The sequence below is a fragment of the Platalea leucorodia genome (assembly GCF_965183815.1).
Source record: "Platalea leucorodia genome assembly, chromosome: 8".
Lineage (NCBI taxonomy): Eukaryota > Metazoa > Chordata > Aves > Pelecaniformes > Threskiornithidae > Platalea > Platalea leucorodia.
In genome coordinates this window covers 15,220,580-15,245,755 of record NC_138830.1, presented here as the reverse complement: position 1 = coordinate 15,245,755, position 25,176 = coordinate 15,220,580, and the positions used below count along the sequence as shown (strand labels likewise).

The 25,176-nt window shown below is 55.4% G+C and overlaps 1 protein-coding gene across 1 annotated transcript in view; it reads left to right on the top strand.

The window, feature by feature from the left end:
* Window positions 1–22,801, top strand: part of XXYLT1 (xyloside xylosyltransferase 1) — a gene marked incomplete at its 5' end in the record, with an annotated part of 39,594 nt that extends 16,793 nt beyond the window's left edge. Inside the window, 2 exons of the mRNA XM_082319313.1 lie at window positions 6,321–6,453; window positions 21,647–22,801. Coding sequence (XP_082175439.1) covers window positions 6,321–6,453; window positions 21,647–22,043 — 530 coding nt within the window. The 3' untranslated portion in view covers window positions 22,044–22,801. The remainder of the gene's footprint in view (window positions 1–6,320; window positions 6,454–21,646) is intronic.
* Between the last annotated feature and the right edge of the window lie 2,375 nt (window positions 22,802–25,176).

The following is a 25,176-nucleotide window of genomic DNA, read 5'->3' as shown; positions in this document are numbered from 1 at the left end:
GCTGGCTGTTTCTGCTGGGCAGCACCCTCCGGGTTGCACAGGGACCCTCCGGAGCCTGTCACCTGCCCTGCACCCACGCCTGGCCTTGGTGCTGGCCATGGGAGTGGTGTTTTTCTTGGCCACACGTCCTTCTGAGCCAGCAAGGGCAGAGGATCCTGGTTTCACAGCCAGCATGGGCAGCTTTGCAGAGCCACACGTTGCTACTGGCAGGCACGCTGCCTGCTGGAGCAGGGGCTGCTGCCATCCTGCTCCAGGAGGTTTATTGCTCGGGGATATGATCTGAAAGTTGCTGCTTATCCTTCTCAGCTCCTGGTTTCCTTGGGCTGTCCCTGTCGTGATGGGGACAGGTAAAAAAAAAAAATCATCAGTAGTCAGAGCCAAACTTAAAGCAATGGAGAGAGGTGGAAGGGAAGCTGTCCAGGTGTGTCCAGCATTTGCAGACTAGCAGACCTGAGCCCTCCAGCCCCGCTGACCCCAACTTGGAGAGCCTGGGCTGCCCGGCGCTCTTCCTTCTGATGGTTCAAATCAAGTGGCAAAATGCACAGTCACCCCCTGGCCCTTCCCAAGACCCCCAGCTGCAGCCCCGCAACACCCAGAGCTGCAGCCAGCAGGGGACACTCCCGTCCCTTCGCTGCGCAGCGTCACCCGTGCTGGCTGCAGCCACTGTTGTCCCTGTGGAGGGTCTCTGAGCCGCTCAGCATCTGGCAGCTGTCTGTACCTGCCCATCACCCTGCCCTGGTGGGGCCATTGCCCCCCGCGCAGTCTCCAGAAGGATGCATGGGGCTCCTGCCTCCTTGTGTTGCAGGACTCGCTGCTGTTGGCTCCGTGGGGAAAGGCGAAGCGGCATGCCTGGGTCGCGCAATACGTGAGGCACGGTCAGCAGTCCCAGTGGTGTCCTCCTTGATCTCGCTTCGTCTGCTCTGCATGGGTGCAATGTGCCAGCCGCTGGCCCCAGAAGTCACTGCTGGGATGCAGAGAAGGCACAGGGAGATCGGGATGCTCCCATCTGATACATGTTGAAGGAGTCTCTCCTCGTTGGCATGGTGCACCAGGGCACTTAGGTCCTTAAAAGCAGATTTGCTGAGGCAGGCAGAGACCCTGGTGCAGAGGATGGCAGGAGCAGAGCCAAATTGCCACCAGCGTTGGTGACAGGCGTCTGCCTCGGGAGTGTGTCTGAGGTTTGGGCACGGTGCAGCCTGGCAGGGCAGTGGCCTGTCCCCTCCTGCCATCCCACCGCTCCCTGCAGCAGCACCACTGCCAGACCAGCTGCAGGCAGGATTTTGTGCTCTGAGAAGGGAGCTGAGCTCGTGCCGACCTGAGCCTGTTGATGGGCTGGAGAGCTCCACCACCTCCAGGAGGTTTCAATTCTTGCTTCTTCTACTCTAAAGCTGTTAAACCACAGCTCAATTAACAGTGATTAAGACCATGCTATTTGCTGGACAGCTTCTGCCCTTTGCGTTGTGATGGCAGCTCTCTGTTTCACTATTTGTTCCCGGACACAAGTTGTTCTTATTTTCACTCCTTTCCCCTCTCCACAGCATGACGGTCACTGCCGGTGGTGGCATCCCTCTGCCCCAGATCTGGTGTGGTTTGTACAGAAGAATAGGGTTTAGAGCTGAGGCCAGCACTTAGGCCCCAGCCCTGTGCCTGCCGTCTGGGCTCGGCTTTGCCAGGGTAGCAACCCTTGTACAGAGAAAGTTGTTGGGATGAGTGTAAATGAGTTTACCTACAGAATAGCCCATGCCCGTCCAGAGGCCAGGCTGCGGGGCTGCAGGGTCTTGCTTTTCTGCCTTGTCTAACTATTAGAGCCCAATGCACGGTGGGTGAATCACCCCGGGCTCCCCACGCCAGTACCCAGGGGTGCCTGGTAACCAGGAGGTTTGTAGCTCACGTAGGAGCCTCTCAAATTGCATGTCATACTCCAGAGACTAGTTTTGGCCATCACTAGGTGACCTATGGATGCCCCAACTGTGCATGGAGGGTGTCAGCATCGTCTGTGCCACAGGGAGTTGCACGCTGCTGCTGCTGCCTGCTTCTGCCCTGGCTGCCTGCAGTGCTGGGGAGGCAGCGACTTGCTGGTGGCAAAGGCACTGGAGCAGGAAAAGACAAATAGCTGAGAAGGGGATCTCCTTTGCTCCCATCAGGTTTCTAGCCGGCAGCTGGTGTTCCCAGAGCAGCCAAGGGAACACAGGCTTATGTGCTTGGCAGCTTCCCCCAGGCTCCGTGCAGGCACCTGCCTTTGCATCTCCTCTTCTTCTGACCCTCCGTCCATCATCCATCCACTTTCCTGTAGTTTTAAATCCACTATTTAAATCTCTTGCAGGCCATCCCCTCCTCAGGCTGGGGGAAAGTAGTCCTGGCCTACAGGCAGGCTCAAGGCTGCCCATCCATAGGCTGCTCCAAACAGTGGCTGTGGGTCAAGAAGGGCTGGAGGGATAATAGCTGCTGCAGGGTTGCTTGCTGCGCAGCATCCCCAGAGCCCTGGCTGGGTCAGCCAAAGCAGTGCTTCTCCTCCCCCTGCCCCTCCACTGCCGCTCATGCTCCTGCCTGACTCTTTTGAGAAGAGCGATTTGCTCCCAAGGCTCGCACCACGTGTCGGTGGGGTGGTCCGGCTCACTGCGTGCCCGCCTGCTCCCGTCCCGCTCTGTCCCCGCTTTGCCACGGGGCAGGCTGTGGGGTTGGTGCCTCCTGGGAAGGGCCGTCAGACTTGCTGCAGAAGCTGCTCCCTGCCAGAGGGGCTCCTGGGTGCTGCTCAGAGCACCCAGAGAACTCACCGAGCCCCTTGGCAAGCACCCGGGGTGCCTGCCTCCGTGCTGGTGTGGCTCTGCTACGTCCTGGCAGAGGATGCTGGGCAGCAGGGCACAGGGAAGTGACTGCCACCTGCGTGTGCCCCCTTGCTGGGCTGAGGTTCTCGGGGAAATCGGGAGTGCCCACACGAGAGGGGATCTGCCCTGGCATCGCTCTGGAGTCCTGCTCTGGGATAACCTTGATTCTCCCTCTCTTCAGCAGCTGAGCCCCAGTGCAAGGTGGCTTGGGCACTGGTGCTGGCTTTCTCCCCTGGTTTACAGCACCGCAGACCCTGATGCGGGATCGCGCATCCCTTAAGCTGGTCTTTCTCCTCTGGACACGGCTAGAGGGAGGGTTTGAGCTGAGCCCGGACAGCAGCCCTGCTGCAGCTGCTGGTACAAGCCTGCAGTAAAACATTACGAGCGTTAAACAGGGCCAGCCTGTGCCATAAAGCTGTCACTGCTAATGGAGATCATCTCCGCTTTGAGTGGTGTAACTCCCCATTATGCACCGTGGCTGGAAGAGCCAGAGTTGAACGGAGCAGAGGGTGATATACAGTATGGCCAAGTTAGAAAACTTGCTTGCTGAGCAAAACGCTCTCAGCCTTTTCCCACATTTCCAGCTGGACCCCTCCAAGCAGTTTGTGCCTAAGAGAGCACGCGATTCCTCCACCCTCACATGGCAGACAGGACAAAGCGCTTGGTAAAAGGGGAAAAGAGCATGATACATCATAAATACTAGTGTCTGGCCCCTTGCCAGTCGCAGGCAGAGAAATCATCTTGGCCATTAATCTATCTGTGCAGGCTGCATCTGGCAGAGCGGCACTTAATGTCACCCATGCTCATTTTTGTCTCAGTGTTGCAGTTCATGCTTCCTTTAAAAAAAAAAATACAAGGAAAAGTACTTTGTGCTCTCTGAGTCTAATTTGTTAGTGAGTTTTTCCTGGGGGGCTCTGCCAGCACAGTGTGGGACCAGCGCAGGGTGCTGGTACTGGGGCAGGCAGGGCTGGGACTGGAGCTTCCCCCAAGCTCAGCTTTCATTCTCCGCTGTGATTAATTGCAGTTAGCGCTCATCTGTAATTGTAGAGAACAATCGGATGACGTGCCTCGCGGTTGATTTAATTGAAACCTGATGAGGCATCGGAAGGCTGCTGTGCACTGGGGTGAGCTGTGCTGGGATCCTCCTGGGAACCCCGGCCCCTTTCCCTGTCCTTGGCAGTGCCTTGGAGGGCTCAGGCTCCCGCCCCGTTTTGCTTGGGCTGAGCTTGTGCCAGAGGTCCGGGTCTCCTCACCGTGGAGGTTTGTCACTAGTCTGGATATTCTCAAGTGCAGTAGCGTTAAGGATTTGGGGTTTTGCCCCGCTGTGGTATGGACCACTGGGGAGGTTTGGGGTATTGGGGATACACGTCTCCTTCCCCGTTGCAGAAATCCTTCGCTCTGCCTATTCATCTGCTTGAGTTGCGCTAGAGATTTCTAAGGCAGTTAGGAAGGCTGAGGGAAATTGCTTTCAGGTCAAGACCTGCTTTAGCCTGTAGTGAATTACTATGCCTGGGTTTTAAATCTTTGCAAACAGAGGATTATGGTGGTAGTAAATACTAGGTAGGCCTGGGGATTGCCGTACTGCCGGCTGAAGGGAGGGTGGCCTTTCCCTTTAGCAGATAGAGAGTGATGGATGTTAAAAAAATAAATTGAGATACAGCCTGGGTTGTAGCTTAGATACTATTTCTCCTTGATTTATATTTCTGCTTGGATGCTTCGCAGAGTAAGCAGTATATTTCTTGCTTAACCTCACGGGGCTTTTTCCTTCTCAAATGAGGACAGCATGGTAGATACAACCAATTGCCAAGAGCCTCGGATTAGTGCAGGATCTGCAAAAAATCAGAGCTGCTGTACAGCCCAGCGTCTGCTTGAAAAACAAGCACCACACGACGAATGCATTTGAAATGGCAAAGCTGCATTCTTGTGCCAGAGGATAGCTGCCCGTGCCTGGCTGCTCTCAGCATCCCCAGGTCTCTAAGTCCCAACGGTGGCTTTGGGGGCTGAAAACAGAGCGATTGCCTCCCGCTCTCAGCAGAGTGGGGGTAGCCAGCAGCCTGTCCCGAGCACGGCGGGGCGAGGAGGTGAGGAGCTGCGGTGGTGTGAAGGCTGGAGCGTGGGCAGCGCCGCAGAAGCGCCAGCCTGATGGGAAGCCCTGCCTGTAGCCATAGAGGGTACGGGCAGCAGAGGGTGAGGGCAGGCTGGGCAGGAGGAAGGATGAGGGCCTCATTTGCTAATTGCTGTGAAAGCAGTGGTGACACGCACATCTAGCCTGCAGAAAGCTGTAACGGCACCTGTGCATGACGAGTGGGGGCTGAAACAGGTTGACACAGTCTTTTTAATCCAATTAGTGCCAAGTGCTAAGCAACCCGGCCAGTTTGCTCTGGGCTTTTATAACACATATAAATAGCATTGGCATTACATAATGCCACGGGAGAAGGCTCGACGCCACTCACAGTCCCCACACAGGGCTGAGCTTGGCTGGCCAGAAGATGACCATGGCTTTGCCCAGGGCTGGAGGAACCCATGGGACGGTCCAATCTCGTAGCGTTTGCATTTGCTGCGTTCCACTTGGCCTGCTGCAATCCGTACAACATCCCCAGATCCGCCCAGGACAAGCAGCCTTGACGAGGTGTGTCTCCTGCATCCTCTCCCAAGCAACTTCTCCATCAATCAGCCTTGTGTGCTGCAGGGGAGACTATGACAAATGCAGGCAGGGGCCTGACCCTGTTAATGAGCTCAGGCCTGGCCTTCGTAATGATGTCCTCCAGCCTCTCCTCGCTCTCGACTTTCCCACTGCAAGTGGAAGATGCTTCCATGTCTGCACAACCGTCCTTGTCTCTGACAGAGTACCACCGGCCATAATAAAGTTTCCCAGGCTGCCGCAGACCCCCAGCAGCTCTGTGCAGGCAGGGGGCTGTAATCTCTGTGCTCAGGGAAGCCCATGTCAGGCCGCTGGCAGCTAATGAGCTTGTGCAGGTGTTACTGAGGGTGTCGTGTGCCTGACTGCATTATTGATGTTGTCTGTGATGGGAATTGCTCTGATGCTTCGAGGCAGCGATGTGAGGGTTGGAGCTGGGAGACGCTTGTGGAGTTGGTAGCTTTTCCCAGAAGTACATAAGGTGAGCATGGAGTTTTGTGTGGCTGCTCCTGCAGAAGCATTTCCAGAAGGGGAGAGGCTGGGTTGGAGCTACCTCTTGCTTTTGTCAGCCATATGGAAAACCAGTCTTCTGGAAGGAAGGAGGAAGTAGATAGAAGCAGGAGGTCACAAGAAATGGTTTCCAAAGTAAATCATGCCTAAAATGCACAGTGGTAAATGCTGTCATGATGGTTGAAGGTTGGTGGCTTTATGCAGAGGTTGCAGCTGGATTGCGTTTGCCCTGAAATGACTGAGTCTTGCACCAAATCCTCGTTGGGTATAAATCGTCATGTCACCATTGGTGATCACTGGTTATGATTTTGTCTTGTATAGCTGATTTTTCCTCTTTGCACTTTCAGAAATAACACAGATCATCCAGGTAGACTTGGACCTGAAGTACAAGACCAACATCCGAGACCTGTTTGATGAGTTCAACAACTTCCCAGAGGGAGCAGTCATCGGGATTGCCAGGGAAATGCAGCCAGTGTACAGGTAGAGCCCCCTCCCCGTGGGGAGCAGGGGGTGGGCAGCGGGCAGCTGGCACGTCTTCTCTTCAGTTCAGGTCAGTCTTTGGAAGAAAATCTAGGGGGAAGCAGCTCCCTGCTTTAATCCCTGCAGAGGGACTTAATCTGAAACTTGTAGGTTGGTATGAACAAAGTGTAGCGTCGCTGTGGGTCCCTTGTTCTCATGCACTGTCACAAGGCTTCCAGAACCAAGTTCCTGGTCATCAGTGCCAAAATCCATACCTAGATTATAGCACAGCCACTAGAGGTGTGTTTGCCCAACCATCCCTGCTGAGGTGCTCTGATTGCATTCTGGAGCATCAGTTTGTACGTCGGGGCTCAGAGGTTTTGGCTGTGAATATTGCCACTCTGCCCAAGCAGAAGCAACATCTTTCTAGCCCAGGTGGACCTGGGACTAGTGTGTTTCAGCTGTACTCATGCATCGTGTTAGTCTGACGCAGAGGAAAGTAAGGTCAGCACTGCCTGAGGACTTGGTCTGAGCAGTCCAGTTGCCTTGTGTCCTGCTGTCCAGCTTTCCTCTCTGCTCTCCACCTGTGTCTTCCACAAAATATCTGACCCAGCATTCAGGGAATCCCCCTGGCATGAGGTTTAAGCGGATCAGTCTGCCTTCTCCAGCCAGTAGCTTGCTTGCAGCGAATGTGAACCCCATCCTCTGCTGATGTGAGAAATCTTTTGGGAAATGCCTAAAATGACCAGTGCAGTGGAGATGTGTGTTTCCCAGTGCCCGTTGGTTGGTGGCATTTGGTGGTTGCTTCATTTCCCTGTAGGCAGAGAGTAGAGGTTGAGTTTGAGCAATAGTGAGGTTCTGGGTTGCTGGAGTGTCAGTGCACCTTCTGTTGAAGAAATATTCCTCTAGGAAAGACTGAGTGGGTAACTCTGTTGGTGACCTGGGCTTGCAAGCATGAAGATAGCCCCATGGTCACTTGCTATTCAGACCCTTGGTCCGCCAGCTGGTGCCAGCTGTGGTGGCAGCCTGTGGTGGGAGCCGTGCACCAAGGGGCGGCCCCACTCTTCCCACTCACAGGCCACCGGTGGGCTTCAGGGCCACAGATATTTCCAGGCTGGTACTTAAAGAAATCGATTTAATTTAGCGTGCATTGTTCCGAGGGTGTTTTAGTCCAGGGTGGATCAGATCATCAACTCAGGATGCCTTAATGGCTCCTCAGCTGAGCAGAGTTTGAGTGTTTGAGATGGCTTGGCTAGATTTGCTAATCCTAATGGAAGTGTTCTTGGAGAAAGATAAAAAAAGCTTAAGAGCTGTGTATGTCTTTTCCTTCCCTACTGGAAGCCTTAGTAGTGAGATCAATAACTGAACCTCCTAAGACCTGTCCAGCAGCATTCTTGGACAAAGGCTGAGCTGCAAAGATCTGGAGCAGCTGTTCTTGCCGCATGTGCATCCAGATAGGGTGAGGGTGGCCACAGAGAGAAGTCCACCAGCAGGGGATTGATGGTGATTAATCACCACTGATAGTTTCCTAGAAGCCCAAGCCAGCCAAGAGGATGCTCATGAGGGCATTTCTGGTTGCTCAAACTGCAGAAGTCACCAGTGTTCCCGGGCTGGAAGAGGACATCTCTGTGCCCATGGTAGAAGTGTCACCTCCCCTCCTGGCTTGTGCTCTTGGCAGGGAGAGCTGGGGCCAGAGGAACGTGGATGCTGAGGTCTCCTCTCCGTAGGGCAGCACCGCGCTCGGAGCATGGAGGGCTCCTGTATCCGCTTTGGGTGTCCTGGCAGGATTTTGGTGCCCGGAATGGTAAATCCAGGCCCAGTTAATCATATCCAATTGTTAGAGCTTAAAGCAGGATGGAGGGAGCAGTGACAGCCGAGTGTGGCCGCAGGGCCCTGTCGGATTGTCAGCCTCGGTCAGCGCTGCCCAGCAGGGCAGATCTTGTTCGTTAGCAGTGCAGCCTGTAACGGGGTAAATTAAGCGTTTGTTTGCCTGCAATTAGTCCACGGTGGAATTGCTCTTTCTGTCTCTGCAGCGATCTGTTTTGTATTATTTCCACGCATAGCTAAGGAGCAGGGATAGTGTTCTGCTGCCTGGATGTGGTTTGTGGCACTGGGCGTGCCTGGAGGGGACCGAGTTAAGCTTTGGGGTGCTTCGCTGGAGGGAGAGATCTCTGGCACGGCGGGGGACAAGGCATGGGACCGCGGGCCATCTGACCCGAGCCGAAGCCGTGCTCTCCCCCCTCCTGCCGCCCGTGGTGGGGACAAACAAGCCAAGCAATAACAGCCCTCACAGGCTGCATTTTTGGGCTGAACTTTCTGTTGTTGCAGTTTTGACGTTCTGGGTCACTTTGGGCTATGTTGTGCTTTTCTTCTTGCGCTGTTTTGATCTTCATGTGAAAACAAGTTCCCGATCCTTCTTGTCGCCAGATCACCCGGCGCGGGGCGAGCTGTGCAAACGCCAGCCTGCCCTCCTGCCGAGCCCTCCGCCCCACGGGGCTCGTACCTCACTGCTAAAAGGGTTTCCAGACAAAAATGCGAGCTGATGAAGCATAAGTGTCTTTGTAAGAAAAGTAATCTTTGCTATTTTTATACTTTTAGCAACATAAAAATGCATTGTAGGTGTGAAATAAGAGGTGCCAACTCCAGCTGTGTGATTTGCCCCGTGCACAGGCTTGAAGCATCAGTTGGGAAAGCGGCTGTGGGGGTGTTGGAGGGTTACCAGGCTGTGGGGGTGATGGCGGGGTCTCTCGATTTCCACTTGTGTTTTCCTCCCCACTTCATGAAGCTCTCTACAGCACCACCACTGCCCAGGGGAATTTATCCCAACATTGCTCCTTTGCACTCAAAGCATTCCCAGCAAGGGCAGCAATGTGATGTGGTTGGATTTGCAGCTGAAGGAGATGCCAGCATCCTGGTACCTGCTCCCACAGCAGACTGGGAGATGTTTTCCAAGCAGGACACAGTGCCCAGGGCTGTGCATGGGGCTGTGGCTCTGCAGCAGTGTGGGTGCACCCTTGCCTAGAGGTTGTGTCGCGTGAACCATGGCTGTGCCGGCACACATTCAACACCGAGGCCTTAAAAGCAGGGTAGCCAGCGTGGGGCAAAACATCACAGGTGAGTCAGCAAAGCTTTCCTGATCTTGCTCACAGAGCTGCAGACTGGCACCCTCAGGGCAGGGTAAGCCAGTGGCTAGGAAAGGTCTAGGTGCCATCTTCCCCTCTCTGTAGAGGGGATAGGGAAGGGGATAGGGAAGATGGATGGAGATCAATCCACTCGGCTGTGTTGGATTATTGTTACCTACTTGGCCTGTCAGAGGAGGTAAATGGGTGCAGACTGGTGTATTTTGTAAATTATGCACTGTTTTCTGGGAGCTGATGCTGTTCCTACCAGCTGCCTGTTGGCTGTCTGGTTGTAGGCTGCACTTTCCAGGCACGGGCCGGGACTGCGCAGTGCTCGGCTACTGTACTGGTGCACTGGGCGCGCTGTGCCTGGCGCAATGGGTACAGACGCTTGTGGGAAACAGAGGAGTAAGAGAATAGCAAATAGGAAACGTCCCAGAGCCTGCTTGCACGTCCTGAAGGTAGGGGGGAACCTCCAGACAGCAAAACAGGATGGCACGGGAGCATTTCCACTTGTTTGACTCATGCTGAAACAATGCCCGGCCGCTGTTTGTCTTGGACAAACGCATTTCTCTGAGCAACAGGATCTCCTGGCCCTCCTGCAAGGCAAATGCTGGGCTTTAACTGTTGCGCAGCCTGGGGCTGGCCTCTCCTTTGCAGTTGCTCAGGGTGGGTTGGAGTGGCTTGCGGAGAGCGGTAGCTCCTCCTGAAGCTGTACATGGATCGCCCTGCAGATCTGCCTCCCACCGTGCCCTGCAGGGCGGTGTCTGGAGGAGGTCCGGGGTGCAGAGGCGGGAGGTTGCAGGCGCCCATGTCAGGTGCAGGAGTCTGTCTGAAGTCTGAGGCTGTCGGCGTCAGCTTTGGTTTTCTCCAGCTGCAGCCAAGGAATCGGCACTCTGTCCGTGGGTCAGATGTGTTGTCCTTCCTGTGGCTTTTGGATTCAATGTGTGATGTGAGGTATGGCCAACATGTCTGTGGATGGGGTCACAGGCAGAGCTTCATCCTACAAGGGGCTGCCCCCGCTGCCAGGGCTGTTGGTGACACTCAGTACTATGCGCTAGGCTCTCAGATGCTTGTGGGCTTTCCATGGCAGTGCTGGATGCCTCCTGCCAGGTTGACATTTGCATGCTGGCCTGCAGGCAGAGCCTCTTCTCCGCACTGACATATGCCTGCTCATGCGCCTGCCTGCACAGGATCCACACCGCGGCCAAGACCAGGACCTCCTGCTTCATTGAGAATGATTTTGATGGAAAGATTAAAATCTGTATCTGAAGTTTGCCTGGTCCAAAAGGCTTTCCATGCAAGGAAGAGCTTCTGCAGAGCCATAACCTTAATTAAAAATCCTATTGTCCCCTGCAGCATTTCAGCTACTCAGGTGTGCTGGCAGTGTCCTGTTCACCAGGCTACAGAGGGCAAGCGATGATACTCTGTATAAATATTTCTGTTGCACTGGGCCTTCCATGCCAGATCCTGGCCAAATTGAGAAGCCCAGGCCCTCCTGTGCTCTTAGCCCCGCCAAGAAACACACAGGCAAGCGTTGCAGATAGAGCCTGCAAGCCAGTTACCAGGCGAGCAGGCAGGTTGCTGCCCTCAGGCTGTGTGCGGGGTGCACGGCTGGCCTGGGCAGCGGCTTAGCTGTGGTCCCGGCTGCGGTGGGACTGAGCGGTGGCCAAGTGAAGCACAGCTTGTTGCGGGTCAGCCTCCTGGTGCGTGGGGGCACAGTGGACGTCTCCATCGGGGCACGACGAGGGCATCCTCATGCAGATGCTGCTGTAGCCTAGACCGCCCCAGAGGCCTTCCTGCCAGCCTGGCTTGGCTCAGTCCTTGTCCCCGGGCACAGGAGCTCAGCGCTGCCGGGTGCCAAAGGGAGAAGTCTCCCCATTTTGAAGCAGCCCCACAGCTGAGATGAACAGAGTGGGGGGACACTGCGGTACTCCCAAAAATGTCCTGAAAACTCTCTGATTACAAAAGGCAGAGCTTAAACCCTATTCTTACTCAGTTTCCTGGTTATAGATCCCTCTGGTCATGCTGGTGGCATGTGAGAGGGAGCAGGACAGCGGTATTGATTGCACAGCGACTCTCAGCAGCCTCAGGCTGACTCCGGACCAGCACACTGCGCCATGCTCCCCACTCCCATCCCCACGACCATCCCTGCCTCTTCGCTTCCTACATAGTGCTGGTGCTGTTACCGGCACTGCCGTGTTGCAGTGGGCTCTGGGTGCCCGCCGGCGCTGCCTGGGGCCCTGAGTGCTGCCCCTGCGTCCCTTGCCTCCCAGGTCTTGTCCTCCACAGGCCCTCAGGCAGGTGCTTTTACCCCCTTTCTCCACCTGGGAGCAACATACCTGCTAGCTGCCTATGATGGTGGACCTCAGGAGAGGTCCCAGACCTTCTCACGTCCAAGAGTGCACGTAGCTGGGGCTGGAAGGGTGGCTGCTGCCTCCATTCCTGCCGTTGGGTGAGATCTTTGCTGCTGTCCCCCCGACAAGAAGCTAATAAAAGCTGGAGGCATCTTGGGAATCCACAGTGTTGGAAATGATAAAGGTTCGTCCTGCAGGAAAGGATATCTGCATCAAAGGGACAGCGACACACTACAAAGGACCGACACTTGAGTCCTTGTATGGCTGCAAGGCTGTTTGCCTTTGCTTCTGCCTAAAACCTAGGGAGAGCTTGAACAGGACATTTAATTTGTGGAAAGCAAAAGCTTTGTTTCTGCTTGTAATTGGGTGGGAGCTGCTGTAGGTGTGCTGTGTGCTGCCACACAGGTTTTGTTTGTTTGAGAGCTGGTAAAATAACCCTGAAAAGCCAATTAAGGAGTGGAAGCAAGCCTGTGCAACCCCTGGACCCAGAGGCATGGCACTTGCAGTGCTTGATGTTTGCTGGGAGTTCAGCATCAGCAGTGCTACGTCAGTTTGTCAGATGTTTGGAAGAGGAACAGAGTTATCCTGGGCTGTGAGCAGACTAATCCTGAATCCACAGCCAGGCCAGGCTGTCAGCATGTCTGGGCCGAGCCGGTACGTCCTGTACGTTCTCTTGGGATTTAAAAAAAAACCCAGTGTATTGCTGACAGCTGTGATCAAGGAGGAACAGCTGGATTCCCTGGCTATCAGCTGAGGCAGTGGTGGTGGTTGTAAGATACAGCAGTGCAGGTGGGCTGTTGCCTGGGATAGAGCTTTCCAGAGTTGGAGGTAACCATCTCCAGCAGGCAGGTCCTGCTGCCTGAGTTCACCTGGTTTCCTGGGCTCTTCATGCAGGCAGGTTGCCCTGATTTGGAGACTTCACTCTTTTCCAAGTGCTTTTGCCCTGGGGAAGCAGGGAGCTGCCTGCCACAAAGGGCTCTGTGTTTCCCAAGCCCCTCAGTCGGGGAAGGCAGGAGAATTTGCCTTGCCTGTGCCCTGCCAGGCATGGTGACACCGCTGCTGCCTGCCCACAGTCCTGCAAGCTGGACCCTGTGGACTTTGGATTTTAAACCGTTTTGAGGCCTTGACTTGATTTGTGGCAAGTGCTGCTGCTTGACGTGCAGGGGGAACGGTTCTAGGAATTCTTTGGCAATGGCTGCCAAGAAGCAGCCAAAATTACCGAACAAGCAGAACCTGCAAGGAACTGGCAGCAGAATTGATTTCAGGAATTCAGCATTACTTTCTGATAAAAAATTATCCGAGAAGGTAAAGGGCTTTGTTGTTTACATCTGTGCACATCATTAATATGTAGGACCCGTTGCACTTATTCTCATTACCAACCAAGCCTGAAACATCAGTTAAACACAATGAGTAAATTTGACAATATCTGACAACTACAACTGTGCATCGGTTAGCACAAACACTATTAATAACATTAATACTACTAACTGTCCCTTTTGAGATATTGGACATTACTAACATTATTTTTTCCAACAACCAAGACACTTGTGTGTGTTTGGCTAAGGCAGTCAGGACTCTCCAAGCATGGGTTCAAGCTTTCCCTCTGAGGACTTTGCTGTCATGCAGAGAGCACACGGGGGTGGTGGTCCTCATTTGCGAGGGCTGCCTGAGAAGTTTGCTGTGACTTTGCTATGGGTTTTTTTGTAGGTCCTAGCACACAAGTCCGGGATGTGTGTGTCAGGTGAGCATGTATCAGTTACCGTACCTGCACTTGTCTTCAACTCCTGAACTGCTCAATTTCAGCTCCCGAACGTCTCAGTTTTGGTGTTTAGAGGTAGGTGTCACACTGGTGGCATCTTCTGGAGCTGCTGCATGTGTCACAGGACTTTCTTGAAAGGCTCTTTCTAGTGGTGAGATTATGGTGCAGTTTGCACGGTGTGAATTCCCAGCGTGGCCGTCTCTCCCCACAGGCAGCTCCCGCTGCTCCTTCTCCAATCTCTGCACCTGCCGTAAGCCCATGATCCCAAAGCACTTTGGTTGGATTCATGGCCTTGGAAAAGGGGCAAACCCAAATGTTCTGCAGGAAATTGGTGTTTCCGGGCAGACCAGGAAAGCCCTGCTTGTTCGGACATTTGGAGAATTGCAGCCCAGTTTGCCCCAGTGGATTTACATTGCCTTTTCCATGGCACCATGCTGCCAGCTCTGTGAGCTGCTGGAGCAGTTTCTCCATGCGCAGTAGCACAGCTTCTTGCAGGGTCTGCACCAGCAGCCTCTTTGGCCTTTTCCTCTCTGATGCTTCACTTTGCAAACCCACGCAGCTGACTTTTTTGAAGGATCCTGTGGTTTTCCAGCTATTGGGGCTGTTCCAGCTGCCCTCTCCAGTAGCCAGAGTCGGAAGGTGTCCTCGTGTCTGGTGGGGAGGTTGTAGAGGGCAAATCAGTTCCTCAGCCTTGTGCAAAGCAGTGTTAGCAGAACCGGCGTGAGCTGGGTTTCTGGGTCTGTTTCTCCATTCTGGGAAGCACGCTGTGGGGGTTGCTGGAGGACATGCACTGGTAGATCATCAAACAAGCAAGCAGCAGGAAATCAAGAGGCTTTACTGCATAGCTGGGATGCTTTTTGGAGCGGTGTGGTGCTGGGGCCACGTGGGGAAGCTCCCAGCAATCCTCTGGAAGGGCTTCTGCAACACCCTCCTGCTCTCCGAAGCTCGGTGGCGGCTCCCCTTCATGTCAGGACCCCCCTGCAGCAGCACAGCGTCCCACAGCCGGGATTCCTGAACGGGGATGGAGGGATGGAGGCCTTTTACTTCTCCTCCCCACAGCAGCAGGTGAGCGTCTCTGAAGGGAGGACATCTCTGCTGTTCCTGGGAGCCCCGTCGGTGGGCGAGGGTGGCCTGGGGGAGGCTGCCTGCGCCTCTGAGTCAGGCAGGCAGGGGAGCGCTGCCGCAGTGGTGTCCGCTCACAGTTGTTACAGATATCTGCCATTTTGGCAATAATTAGGCCTGCAGTGTTTGAGTGCCCCTGTGAATGGGCTGCCCCCAGTCCTTGCCTAGCGCCAAATGAGGGAATGGTCTGACGCACACAGCCGACCGCTCTGCGCCGCCGCTTGCACCATGGGTGTTTGATCTACAGAGGGAAGGAAACCGATGTGACCCAGACAGACTGATTTATGGTCCCACCTCTATTCGGAGGGTGATTTTAGCACCGATGTGGGGTGTGAAAATTTTAGGTGGTAAAGGGGGCTCGCCTTGAAAATCTGTGTCCCAAGGAAAGGTTTCACTTGCGAGCTGCATTCGCAGGTTGCTACTAATCATCTATTTAAGTGTGCACATTTTTGGACTGCTAAGTCCGTGCAGAAATGTAATCATCAAGAATCAATTTGCTGCTCCAAATACAGGCCTTTTGAAAGTTTGGCATGCAGACCGTGCTCTAGTAGAGACCAGCGCTGTACAGACATAATTTGTGCATTACGTGAGAAGTTTATTGAGGAATTACTGATGTCTTCATTGAAGAGCTCAGTCCGTTGGTTCATCAGCATTTTCCAGGGGAGGGCTGGAGGTCCTGTCTGAGCTGCATCCTCGCCCTGAACCCATCAGAGGAGGGTAAGGCGGTCCTGGTGTGCACACCAACACATCATGCCCTTTGTCCCAGGCAGGGAATTGGGGTTGTTTTGCCCCAGGGTGACATTTTCCCCTGCAGAGTGGGGTGTACCGCTGTGTTGGTGATGCCGTTGCACATCGCTGGGTGCATGGTGCTCCTGAGAAGCGCGGAGCCAGGATTTCCTGGGTTACACAAGCTGCTCAGCCTCAGCTAAGGCGCTCTGGGCCAGGCTGGTACTGAACCTGCCGCCCCAGCTCCTTAAGGGGTTTAGTGTTTGCACATGGGAAATAAGCAATTAGCAACAAGGGCCACTTTGTTGCAAAGCCTCCGTCTGCAGGGGCGGGAAGGGGGAGCGTGCGTCAGATGCTGCCCTGGGTGCAGCCCCGGGGCAGCTGCCTCCCTCCGGCTGCGGCAGAAACTTGGAAGGGCCCATCTTCACTGCAGCAATGCCCTTTCTGTGGGGGAGCTGGAGGAAGGGGAGATGGCCTTTTCCCGAGGGTTAATCTTGGTCGAACAGAGTGGTGGTAAGGGGCTGGCAGCTGCCTGCCACAAGAAGGTTTAGCCAAGAGGAGGAGAAGGGTGCAGGGAGGCTACTTGGCTGTGCTCTTACTTCTTGCTGAGGATTAGTGGGGAAAGCCACCATCATCCCCTGGACGGATGATGCTGTCATCCCCATGCCATCACTCTTCCCTCTCCACTGCCTACACCCTCTCCTCTGGGTGGGACAGAAGCCACTGTCAGGGCATCCTCCAGGCTGCTGTGGGAGCCATGTTGCTTTTAAACCTGTAGCTGTTGTCCCCAGAAACTTTTACAATTATTTACCCCCTCTGTTTGCTCTCACCCCCTCCATTTCAAACACATCCCCACGCTGCATACTTCCCATTGGGGCTCCCATCCCGTCCGCCTCCTCAGCCGGCTCGCCGAGACCCCGCAGGTACTGGGCACCAGCAGGTGGGCAGCTCAGCTGGGGATTGCTCAGTGGGACTGCAGCCACATGCTGTGTCCTCCCGCCTGCCCCCGGGGAGCACTGGCAGCGGCACAGAGCGGAGGAGCGTGGCGTGCTCACACCTCATTGCTTGTTGCACAGGAACAGCGGTGTTTGCCAGCAGCTGCAACTGGGGATAGCACCGCCAGCCATCTGTTTTCTGGCTGAGGAACGGAAAAGCGTATTTAGAGGTAGCAAGAGAGTGCACTTGTTGTTTTAGTTGGTGTTTGGGCTGGCAGGGCTGCTGCCGGAGTGGCGCAGAGAGGGACAGCCGGCAGCCCATGCTTCCCTTCTGCACCAGGAGCCCCGTGCCCGGCTGGATGGGGCTCAGGGTCCCCCAAGCCCCTGAGCCTTGTGAGAGAGGCTTGGTAACAAAGTGTGTCCTCAAGGTGCTGGCCTGCTGCTGCCCACCCTGCCCTCCCAGGCAGCTGGCCTAAACTCTGCCAGCACTGGAAAGAGGTGGGAGCAAACCAGTGAGCTCCAGCAAGGAGTGTACTGGTCCAGGGATGCTTACTGCATCAAGAATCTTGCAGACCCCTTATTTTTGTGGCTTTATCCCGTGGCTATTGGCTTTGCTTCCCCCGCTGGTGGGGGAGAGGCTGTGCAGCCTTCCTCCCTGGGTACCGTGCTGCTCGAGCTCATGCAGTGCATGTGCACGGTGCACAGTGGCATTCAGAGACCCCACAGCCCTCCAGGAGCACCCTCTGACCGCAGCCACCCTGGGCCTGGCCCGGCATCTGATTTCACTTCGTGTCTTTTTGACCTGGCTCCTCAGTTCCCCAGCTGCACGGGGTGGGATCCCGCAGGCTGTCGGCATTTCTGGATATGCGGCTGCATGGGAAGGATCCACGTCCTCATCAGCAAGGCCAGCGGTGGCTGTGCAGCTGGTGTGGCAGGGTTGCAGCCTCTTGAACCCACCTGAGATGGTGGGTGCAGGCACACGAGCCCAGTCTGCTGCCTGTGGGGCCAGTACTTTGGGCTTGCTGTTGGTCACCCAGCTGGCAGCAACTCCTCCACCCTGCTTTTCCTGCCAGCGAGGGCACGCTGCTGCTTTACCAGTGGTCTCCAGCTCATCCCATGAGGTTGTCCCATAACCCAGAGCTGAAGTAAATGAGCGGAAGTTCGTGGGTTTGGACAAAGTCTTCCCCTCATCCAGCATTTGCCCCTTGCTGTGCATGAAAGTAAGAGAAGGACCTGCAAAATACAGCTGATAGGTGGAGCAGTCCCTTCTCCCCCTGCTAGCGGTTCCCAGTAAGGCATTTTAAAGCATGTGATGGCAGCTCTGCAAGCTGGGGCTCGTGACCGCCAGCCTGCGAGGCAGCGGAGGTGCAGCTGGAGCACCCTGCGCTGGGCCAACAGGGGAAGTCCTGGTGGAAGCAGGGTTTTTTTATCTGGGCTGCCTGGGCCCGGCATTTGAATGCTTGGAAATGCTCTTCTCCAGATGTTTCCTAGCACACGCCGGCTCTGTTTATAAACAGCTCCTCAAAGCAAAGCCCGTTGGGGCTGCAGGCGGGCACTTGCGGCAGCAGCCCTGCATGGCTCCCCCGCGCCATGCTATGGGGTCGGGGGCCCGGGGTCACCTCTTTCCCCTCCCGTCTAGAGGGGCCAGGGCGGTTAACAAAAGCCCGAAATGCCTCCTCTTCCTTTCTCCTCCCCTCCTCCCAGCCAGCAGCTTCCTGCCCCGTTGCATCCCGGCAGTGGCCGTGGCAGGCATCTCCGAGCTGCCTTCCTGCCCTGGCTTTCGCTGCCGGGGGTGTGGGGAGGAGGGCACCCCGGAGCCGAGGCTGGTGGCACGCTGCACTGCCCGGACTGCCTGTCCCAAAGGAGACCCTGGCTGCTCCAGGCACTTGGGGCAGGGAGATGTTTCCATTGTATCCAGTTGGGGTTCAGTTCCTTAATGGTTGTCTTGGGGGAGAGGTGGGGGCGTGCACCCCCTCCCTGCATCCTGGCAGCATGCTTCTCAAGCTCCTGGGATTTTCCCCCCATGTTTTGCCAAAATTTGAGGTGGGTGCCAAGGGGCGATGTTGGGCAGGAGAAAGCAGCACGGGGCACAGGCTGGGTTAGCTGTTTGCCTGGTTGCTGTGTTTCCCCAGCCCCATCTCCTCCAAAGAAAATGATGCTCTCATACTTGCTGCTCCTTCTGCTTCCAGCTGGGTGGAGGTGCCTTTCAACCACATTCTTCTCTGTCCTGGCCCCTGCAGAAGGACAGCGCCAAAACCCTCTGTTAGAACGACAAAAGCCAGGCAAAATCCAGGCTAAACAGATGCTGCCAGCGGCCCTGCCAGAATACCTTTCCCTTGGTTGGCCCGAGCCCAGCACTGGAAAGGCTGCGGCGCGGTGCTGCAAGCAGGTTCCCGAGCTGTCGGCGCTGCGGAGGCGCCCGCAGCTCGTCGCATCCTGGATCTCGCCCCAGCATCGTGCCCCGGGGACAGCCCTGTCCTGCCCGCCAGCCCCGCTCCCCTGCGGTCCCTTCACGCAGCCGGGGGAGGATGGCCCCATTACGCCAGCGCCGGGAGGAAGGGCTGAACGATTGCTGCTCGTCAGTCTGTCTCCTCTCCCTGCAGAAAAGGGCACGTTGCTCCCTTCTTGTTATCAGCCGTCACCGACTAATCCGCTGGGGAATGGCGTTGCTGAAAAATTGAGTCATTTAGTACAGATCTGCTTTTGCCCCACCATGGCCTGGTGATGCCGAGGGCTTGGGCACTTGCGTTTTTCCTATTTTAGCTGCTTGCAGGGGCTGCAATCTCATCCCTTAGCTTGGGCAGCATGTTTTTGGAGGTAAGAATGTGAAAGGCTGCTGTGGAGCCAGAAAGGTGCCTCCCTCTGCAGCACTGCTCTCCCTCTCCATCCTGCCAGCGTCCAGCATCATTATTTGGGCACGGGGATGGCTTTCCTGGCACTGCTAGAGAGAAGCAGAGAGAGCAGAGTATGCAGAGGTGGGCTTGAGCCAGTCTCTGCTTAGACTGCCGGACCTGAGCACCTCGGGAGGCTGATCGGCGTGAGGCTGGATCTTGTCTCTGCAGGTTGAGCTTCCCTCTAATGCTGTGTGGAGAGTGCTTTGCCTTCCTTTTCTCATGAGCATCCACAAGTTATCTTTGCGGTGGCCTGGTGCCTGTCCCTAAGACATAACTGCTCTTTGCACAGGCAGAGCCCTTTTATCTCTTCCCTGCCCTTTAGATCAAACGAGCGTTGCTGCCCACAGGCTCCAATGAGGCAGCCAGTCTTCCACTCCCCTTCCCCAGGAGGCGTGCAGATGCCTGCTCAAAAACTGAGCCTTCCTTCCATGGGAAACTGGTGCTTGGAAAAACCCTTTCTGTCCTGAATCAGGCGAAAGGGAGTGGTGTAAAGACCCTTAATGAAAGGAGAAGTTTCAGAGGTTTGAATCTGAAGCATCTAAATGGAAATTTGTAAAGAAGTGATGCTGCGTGATGGTTGTGGTTCTCCAGATCGGGAAATAAAAAAGGTGCTCACAGTTGACATTATTAATAGATCCACATTTTCTGCTGGGATAATTCTGTGGTGGCTACTGAATCCCAGCTCTTGCCTTGGCTGCTCTTGCTTGGGCAAGGCTCCTCGCAGTCCTGTGCTGTCCTGGCTCTTCTCAGGATCCAGGGGATCCAGAGGACAGGCCAGAAGGGTAGATTTAATAGTCCGATCTCTGCACAAGCCGTAGGATTCCCTGAGCTAGTGCTCGTTAGAGCTGAACACAGCTTCTTACACGAAAAATTTCAATTTATATGTTTGCAGCGGCGGAATACCCACCGTGACTCTGGAGCTGTCCCAAGGACTGATGTCCTTGCATCTTCTTATGTCTGAATTAGCCCAGCTTCAGCTTCCAAGCATGGAACCACTTCAAATGTTCGGGTGATAAATCCATGCCATCTACCAACAAATTCTTGTTTCCTGGAGGTGCATCGAGACTCTGGTTGGTCTCTGACAGATTCAAAGAGGAACCAGCAGCAGGCTTGGCTTATTCTTTCTAACAGTGTTTCTCCCCGACATCTTCACAGCAAGGTGCAAAAAAAAACCTGCCGTAGCTTTGCCTTAAGTGTTAGGGCTGGAAGGAGAGCGCAGTGCTGGCACCCCTGGGCTGTCAGATGGTGGGGTGGGGGCCGCGGGTCCCTCCTGCCCTCCTCCGAACTGCAGGCTTGGCCAGCTCTCAGCTCCCTGGCTTTGTAGCAGAGGATGCTGCTCGGGGGCAGAAGACTTTCAGTCTGAATGGGAGTGATTTTTTGGGGCGCATGCAACCGCAGCTGCTTGGGTAATAGCATGGGATGAATTCAATTCCTGCGAGTGGGAGCAGCCGGTGTGTGTATGGTGGGGTGTGCTCACAGCCCCAGGGCTGAGGAAGGAGCCAAAGACATTTTTGGGCTGCTTGCTTAGGCAGTCTAAATTTTTCCCATTTGAATCACCTTCTGGAGTTAGTTTTGTGTATTGCTAGACTGCTCTCTTCTCCTTGGCAGCTGGAAATTAGCTAGTGAAGATCATGTCTGCCAGAGCTGCTATAGCTGAGCCTTCCTAGGGCTGCAAGTGCTGAAGGCAGTGCTTATTTAGCTAATGAGATGTTGCCATTGGTTTTCTACTTCTATTTTGAAGAAATATTTCTGCCATTCAGATTTATTTCAAGCCTTCTTTTTGCACAGCCTCAAAGTGGGGCCCGTCTTTGATCCGGAGCTTCCCCATAATCAAATAGTAATACTAATGATGCTGCGAGCTCTGCTGCTGAGATCCCATTAACTGCAGGACGTTTTCCTGGCGTGTACCAGCTGTGGGGGTCACTTCTGGTGGTTCGCCCTAGGCACTGGGGATGTGGTTTCGTCTCCCCGCACAGCCGTGTGAGCAGTCACGCGATCCCCTGTCCTGTTGGCTCACCAGAGCGATGCTGGTAGAAACAAAAGGGGCTTTAGGAGCGAGCAAGAAGAGTGTGTGGAGGTCTGGGCAGTATCCTGTGCAGGGGGATGGAGAGAGACACGGCCCGTGAAGCACCGGGCTGCTCTGGGAGGCTGGGTGCCTCCAGCCAGCAGAAGACAAGCACTGCAAGATCCCTTGAGTGGGTGGTAGATCCCGTGCTGTGATCCAGACCTGCCCAGACTTGAGGTGGCTGCTCTTTGGGCTGCGCTCCCTGACTCCCCTGTTCTGTTTTTCCTCTCTTTGCAGGCACACATTCTGGCAGTATCGCCGTGAGAACCCCCAGACCAAAGTGGGGGACCCCCCTCCTGATGGGCTCCCCGGCTTCAACAGTGGCGTCCTGCTCCTGAACCTGGAAGCCATGAGGCAGTCCAAGCTCTACAACCAGCTGCTGGAGCCTGCCATGGTGCAGAAGCTGACGGAGAAGTACCACTTCAAGGGCCACCTCGGGGACCAGGATTTCTTCACCATGGTGGGGATGGAGCACCCAGAGCTCTTCCATGTGCTCGACTGCACATGGAACCGGCAGCTTTGCACGTGGTGGAGGGACCATGGATACAGTGACGTGTTCGACCAGTACTTCCAGTGTGAGGGTGAGGTCAAAATTTACCACGGGAACTGCAACACCCCAATCCCTGAAGACTAGGGCACCCGCTGCCCCTGGGAGCAGCTCTGGCTGCAGCAAGCCCTGCGAAGCCATAGTGGCTGCACCAGCAGTCCCTTGGGAAGGGTGGCCAGCCCTGATCTGTTGCATCCCAGGGGGATCCCTAGGGATCCCAAGAGCGTTCAGTGTCCCACTGCCTGTAGCCTCAGCCCTCCAGGAGAAAGTGCAGTCCAGTAGTTGGAGCAGGACATTCACAGTCACCGTACCCGGACTCGGCTCCTGGCTCTCACCTGCCTCTGCTCGGGGCAAGTCCACGGTGCCCATCTGTGCCACAGCCAGCAGGGCATAGGGACAGCCGAGGGCCTTCAGGCAACTCCTGCTTTTGCACATGGCAGGGTGCTGGCTCCGTGGGTGCTGTGCCGCCTTTTCTTGTCTAATGATCAGCAGGAGGCCACAGCTGGGCAGTTGGGTTTCGTTTTGGCATTCGTTGGTGGCCCATTTCTGCATCTCACGCAGAGCATTCGTCTGGTCCCTCTGGAGAGCAGACACCGTCCTCAGGTCATCTTCCTTTTGAAGCATTCCAGAAAGGCGAGAGGGTTTTAAAGACTGAAAAGCTGCTTTAAATTGGGTTACTTACTTACAAACAAAAATTGAATGCTAGATGAGCTTTAAAGCCTCCCATTTGTTCTTCTTAGCAATAAAAGCTTTACTGCCCTATCTTGTCTTAAAAGCGTTCAGTGAGCGTGTACCAATAGGTTCATTTTTCTAGCTTTGCCTTTAACCTTTTGTACAAGAATAAAGCTGCGGATGTAAAACGCACTCGGCTGTTTTTCTGTGGCACAACCGAAGTCCTGTGTGATAGGAGGTTTCATGCTCTTCTTATCATGATTAAAAAGTAGTTGATGTATATCTGTTGGGCAGTTGAACGTGGTGCCGCCTGTAGCTGATAGCTGTGATTATCCCACGTCTGTCCCAAGCAAGTGATGCAAATAAGCAGGTGGGCACACAAACTGAATTTTAAAAAAAGATCATCATCACCGTAGCCAGGGTTGGTTTGGAAGGAGCTGGGAGCTGCCTGTGCTGTGAATGAGCAGGTTTCAGGCATGAGCACTCTGCTCCCTCAATAAATCCTGTCTCGGCTGGCCCGGCCGGCGTGAGCAAGCTCCTGCGCAGGGCTGTCAGAGGAGGTGGACACGTGCATTAACCCACTTTCAGCCCTGCTTTTTTGACACTGAGCTGGCGCGTGCCTGTGTGCGTGCATGCCTGTGTGTGCATCTGCGTGACATGCACGTGCAAAAGAGAGGGATGGGGACTTAATTATGGCTGAACCTAGTAACAGCCCATGCAGTGTGTGGCAGGAGTTTCCTGGGCTCCTTCCCCTGTGTCGGTGAATCAATGTCTGTCTTTACTGAGGGCGAGGCTTTCCTCCCTCTAACTGATGGAAGGGGAACGGCAGGCTGAGATGTGGGCTGCAGCCCTAGCCCTACCCTCTTTCATTTGCTGAACTGATCCATTTCCAAATAGCACACAAGCTCTGCTTTAACTACTTTCACATCCCCAGGGAAGGAACTGCGAAGAGGTGATTAAGGGTTAGTGAAAGAAGCAATAGCCTACTGTATTAGACTCACATTTTCACCAAACCCCAAGGTGATCAGGGCTCGCTGTGCAAGGCAAGCAGCCAGGGTGCTGGAGGCTGCAGCGGGCAGGATTCAGAGCAGGCGATGCACCATGATGATGCACCCTGAAGGACAAGGAGGGTTTGCAGTGGCTCAGCCAGCCAGAGCTGCTGCTGTGCCCGGAGGGCATGCATCATCCTGGGGACTCTGGAGGGAGACTTTGCTCAGTCCGTGCCTGCTCTGGCTTAGGTGTGAGCTGGGTGGGGACATCCCAGCGTTGCGTGGCCGGGAGCAGCCCTGGGAGCCACCCACCTGGCCCCTGCCCTGGCAGTGCCACAATGCTTTCCCAGGTGAAACAGAGAGAGGGCAGGGCTTCCTGGTGCCCTGTCACAGTCCCATGGTTGGCACTGGCGCTTCATCACCGCCCTGGCATGCCCCAAGGCCCCTGCAATTGCCCCAAGTGGCTCCCGGGGCTGCCCCATGTGCACAGCCCCTGCCGTGCCCGGGTTGCTGCTGCGGGGACTCAGCCCTGCGCTCACTGACTGGGGCATGCCGGTGGCACTGGTGACACACGGCCTCGTGTGCCAGGGCAGGACCTTGCCTCCGTTTGGAAATGGCCGTGCTGGAAATACAGGCCAGGCGGCTCGTGTCACCGGCCCCGGGGATCAGCAGGGTGATGAGCAAACGCAGTTATTCAACAGGGCTGAGCAGCTCTGGGGTGGCTCTGGGTGTCGGGGCTGGCCCGAAAGCACCGTGATGGGTTTGGGATGGCAGTGCCACAGGGTGACACTGAGGCTGCCAGCCTCGGGAGCCAGGGCTGCGTGGGGTCGGGTGCCCCCCTGCCCCACAGCTGCCCCTGGAGCTGGGCCAGGCGCTGGGCACCCTCTGCCTGTGGCCGGGGGATGCTCTCCACAGGGTTGGGAGCACCTTTTCCTCTCTGTGGGGTCCTGGGGGCTGCGAGGGGGGTACGCCTTCATGCGGCCACCCTGGCACCCAGGCTGAAACCTTTTGCTTAGGTATTTTGCAAAAAAAAATGTTTCCAGTTTTTTCTGTGCAAAATGGCAGTCTGCTGGGAAACTCACTGCATTTTTTCAGCTGGGAAAAACATAGTAAGCAAAGCATTTAATTCAGCTTGGGGTGGTTTTCCCCAGGCCCTGCAGACGGCCCAGCAGCGCAGCTCCCCACGCGGTGGTGCCTGTACCGCTCGACCCGCACAGTCCCCAGGGCCGTGACTAAGCACGGCAGGCGGCGCAGACCCGCACAGTGCTATATATAGACCCTGCACGCAGCCTGGGCCGTGCTGCCTGTGTAATTATCTCCCCTTCGTGCCCTGCTGATTGCAGGCACTAATGAGCTCAGCTGCAGAAGCCGCTGCGGCAGCCTGGGGCTGAGTGGCGTGGGGCTGCTGGCTCAGTCTTCTCGAAGGGTGCTGTCACCGGGTCTGCTTTGGGGCAGAAGCAGAGTTTGCTGTGCTTGGCCAGGGTGGGCAGCACCCCCGCAGGCGCCCCACAGCCAGTGCCTGTGTTTGGTGCCCAGCCAGCTGGTGGCTGCTGGGACAT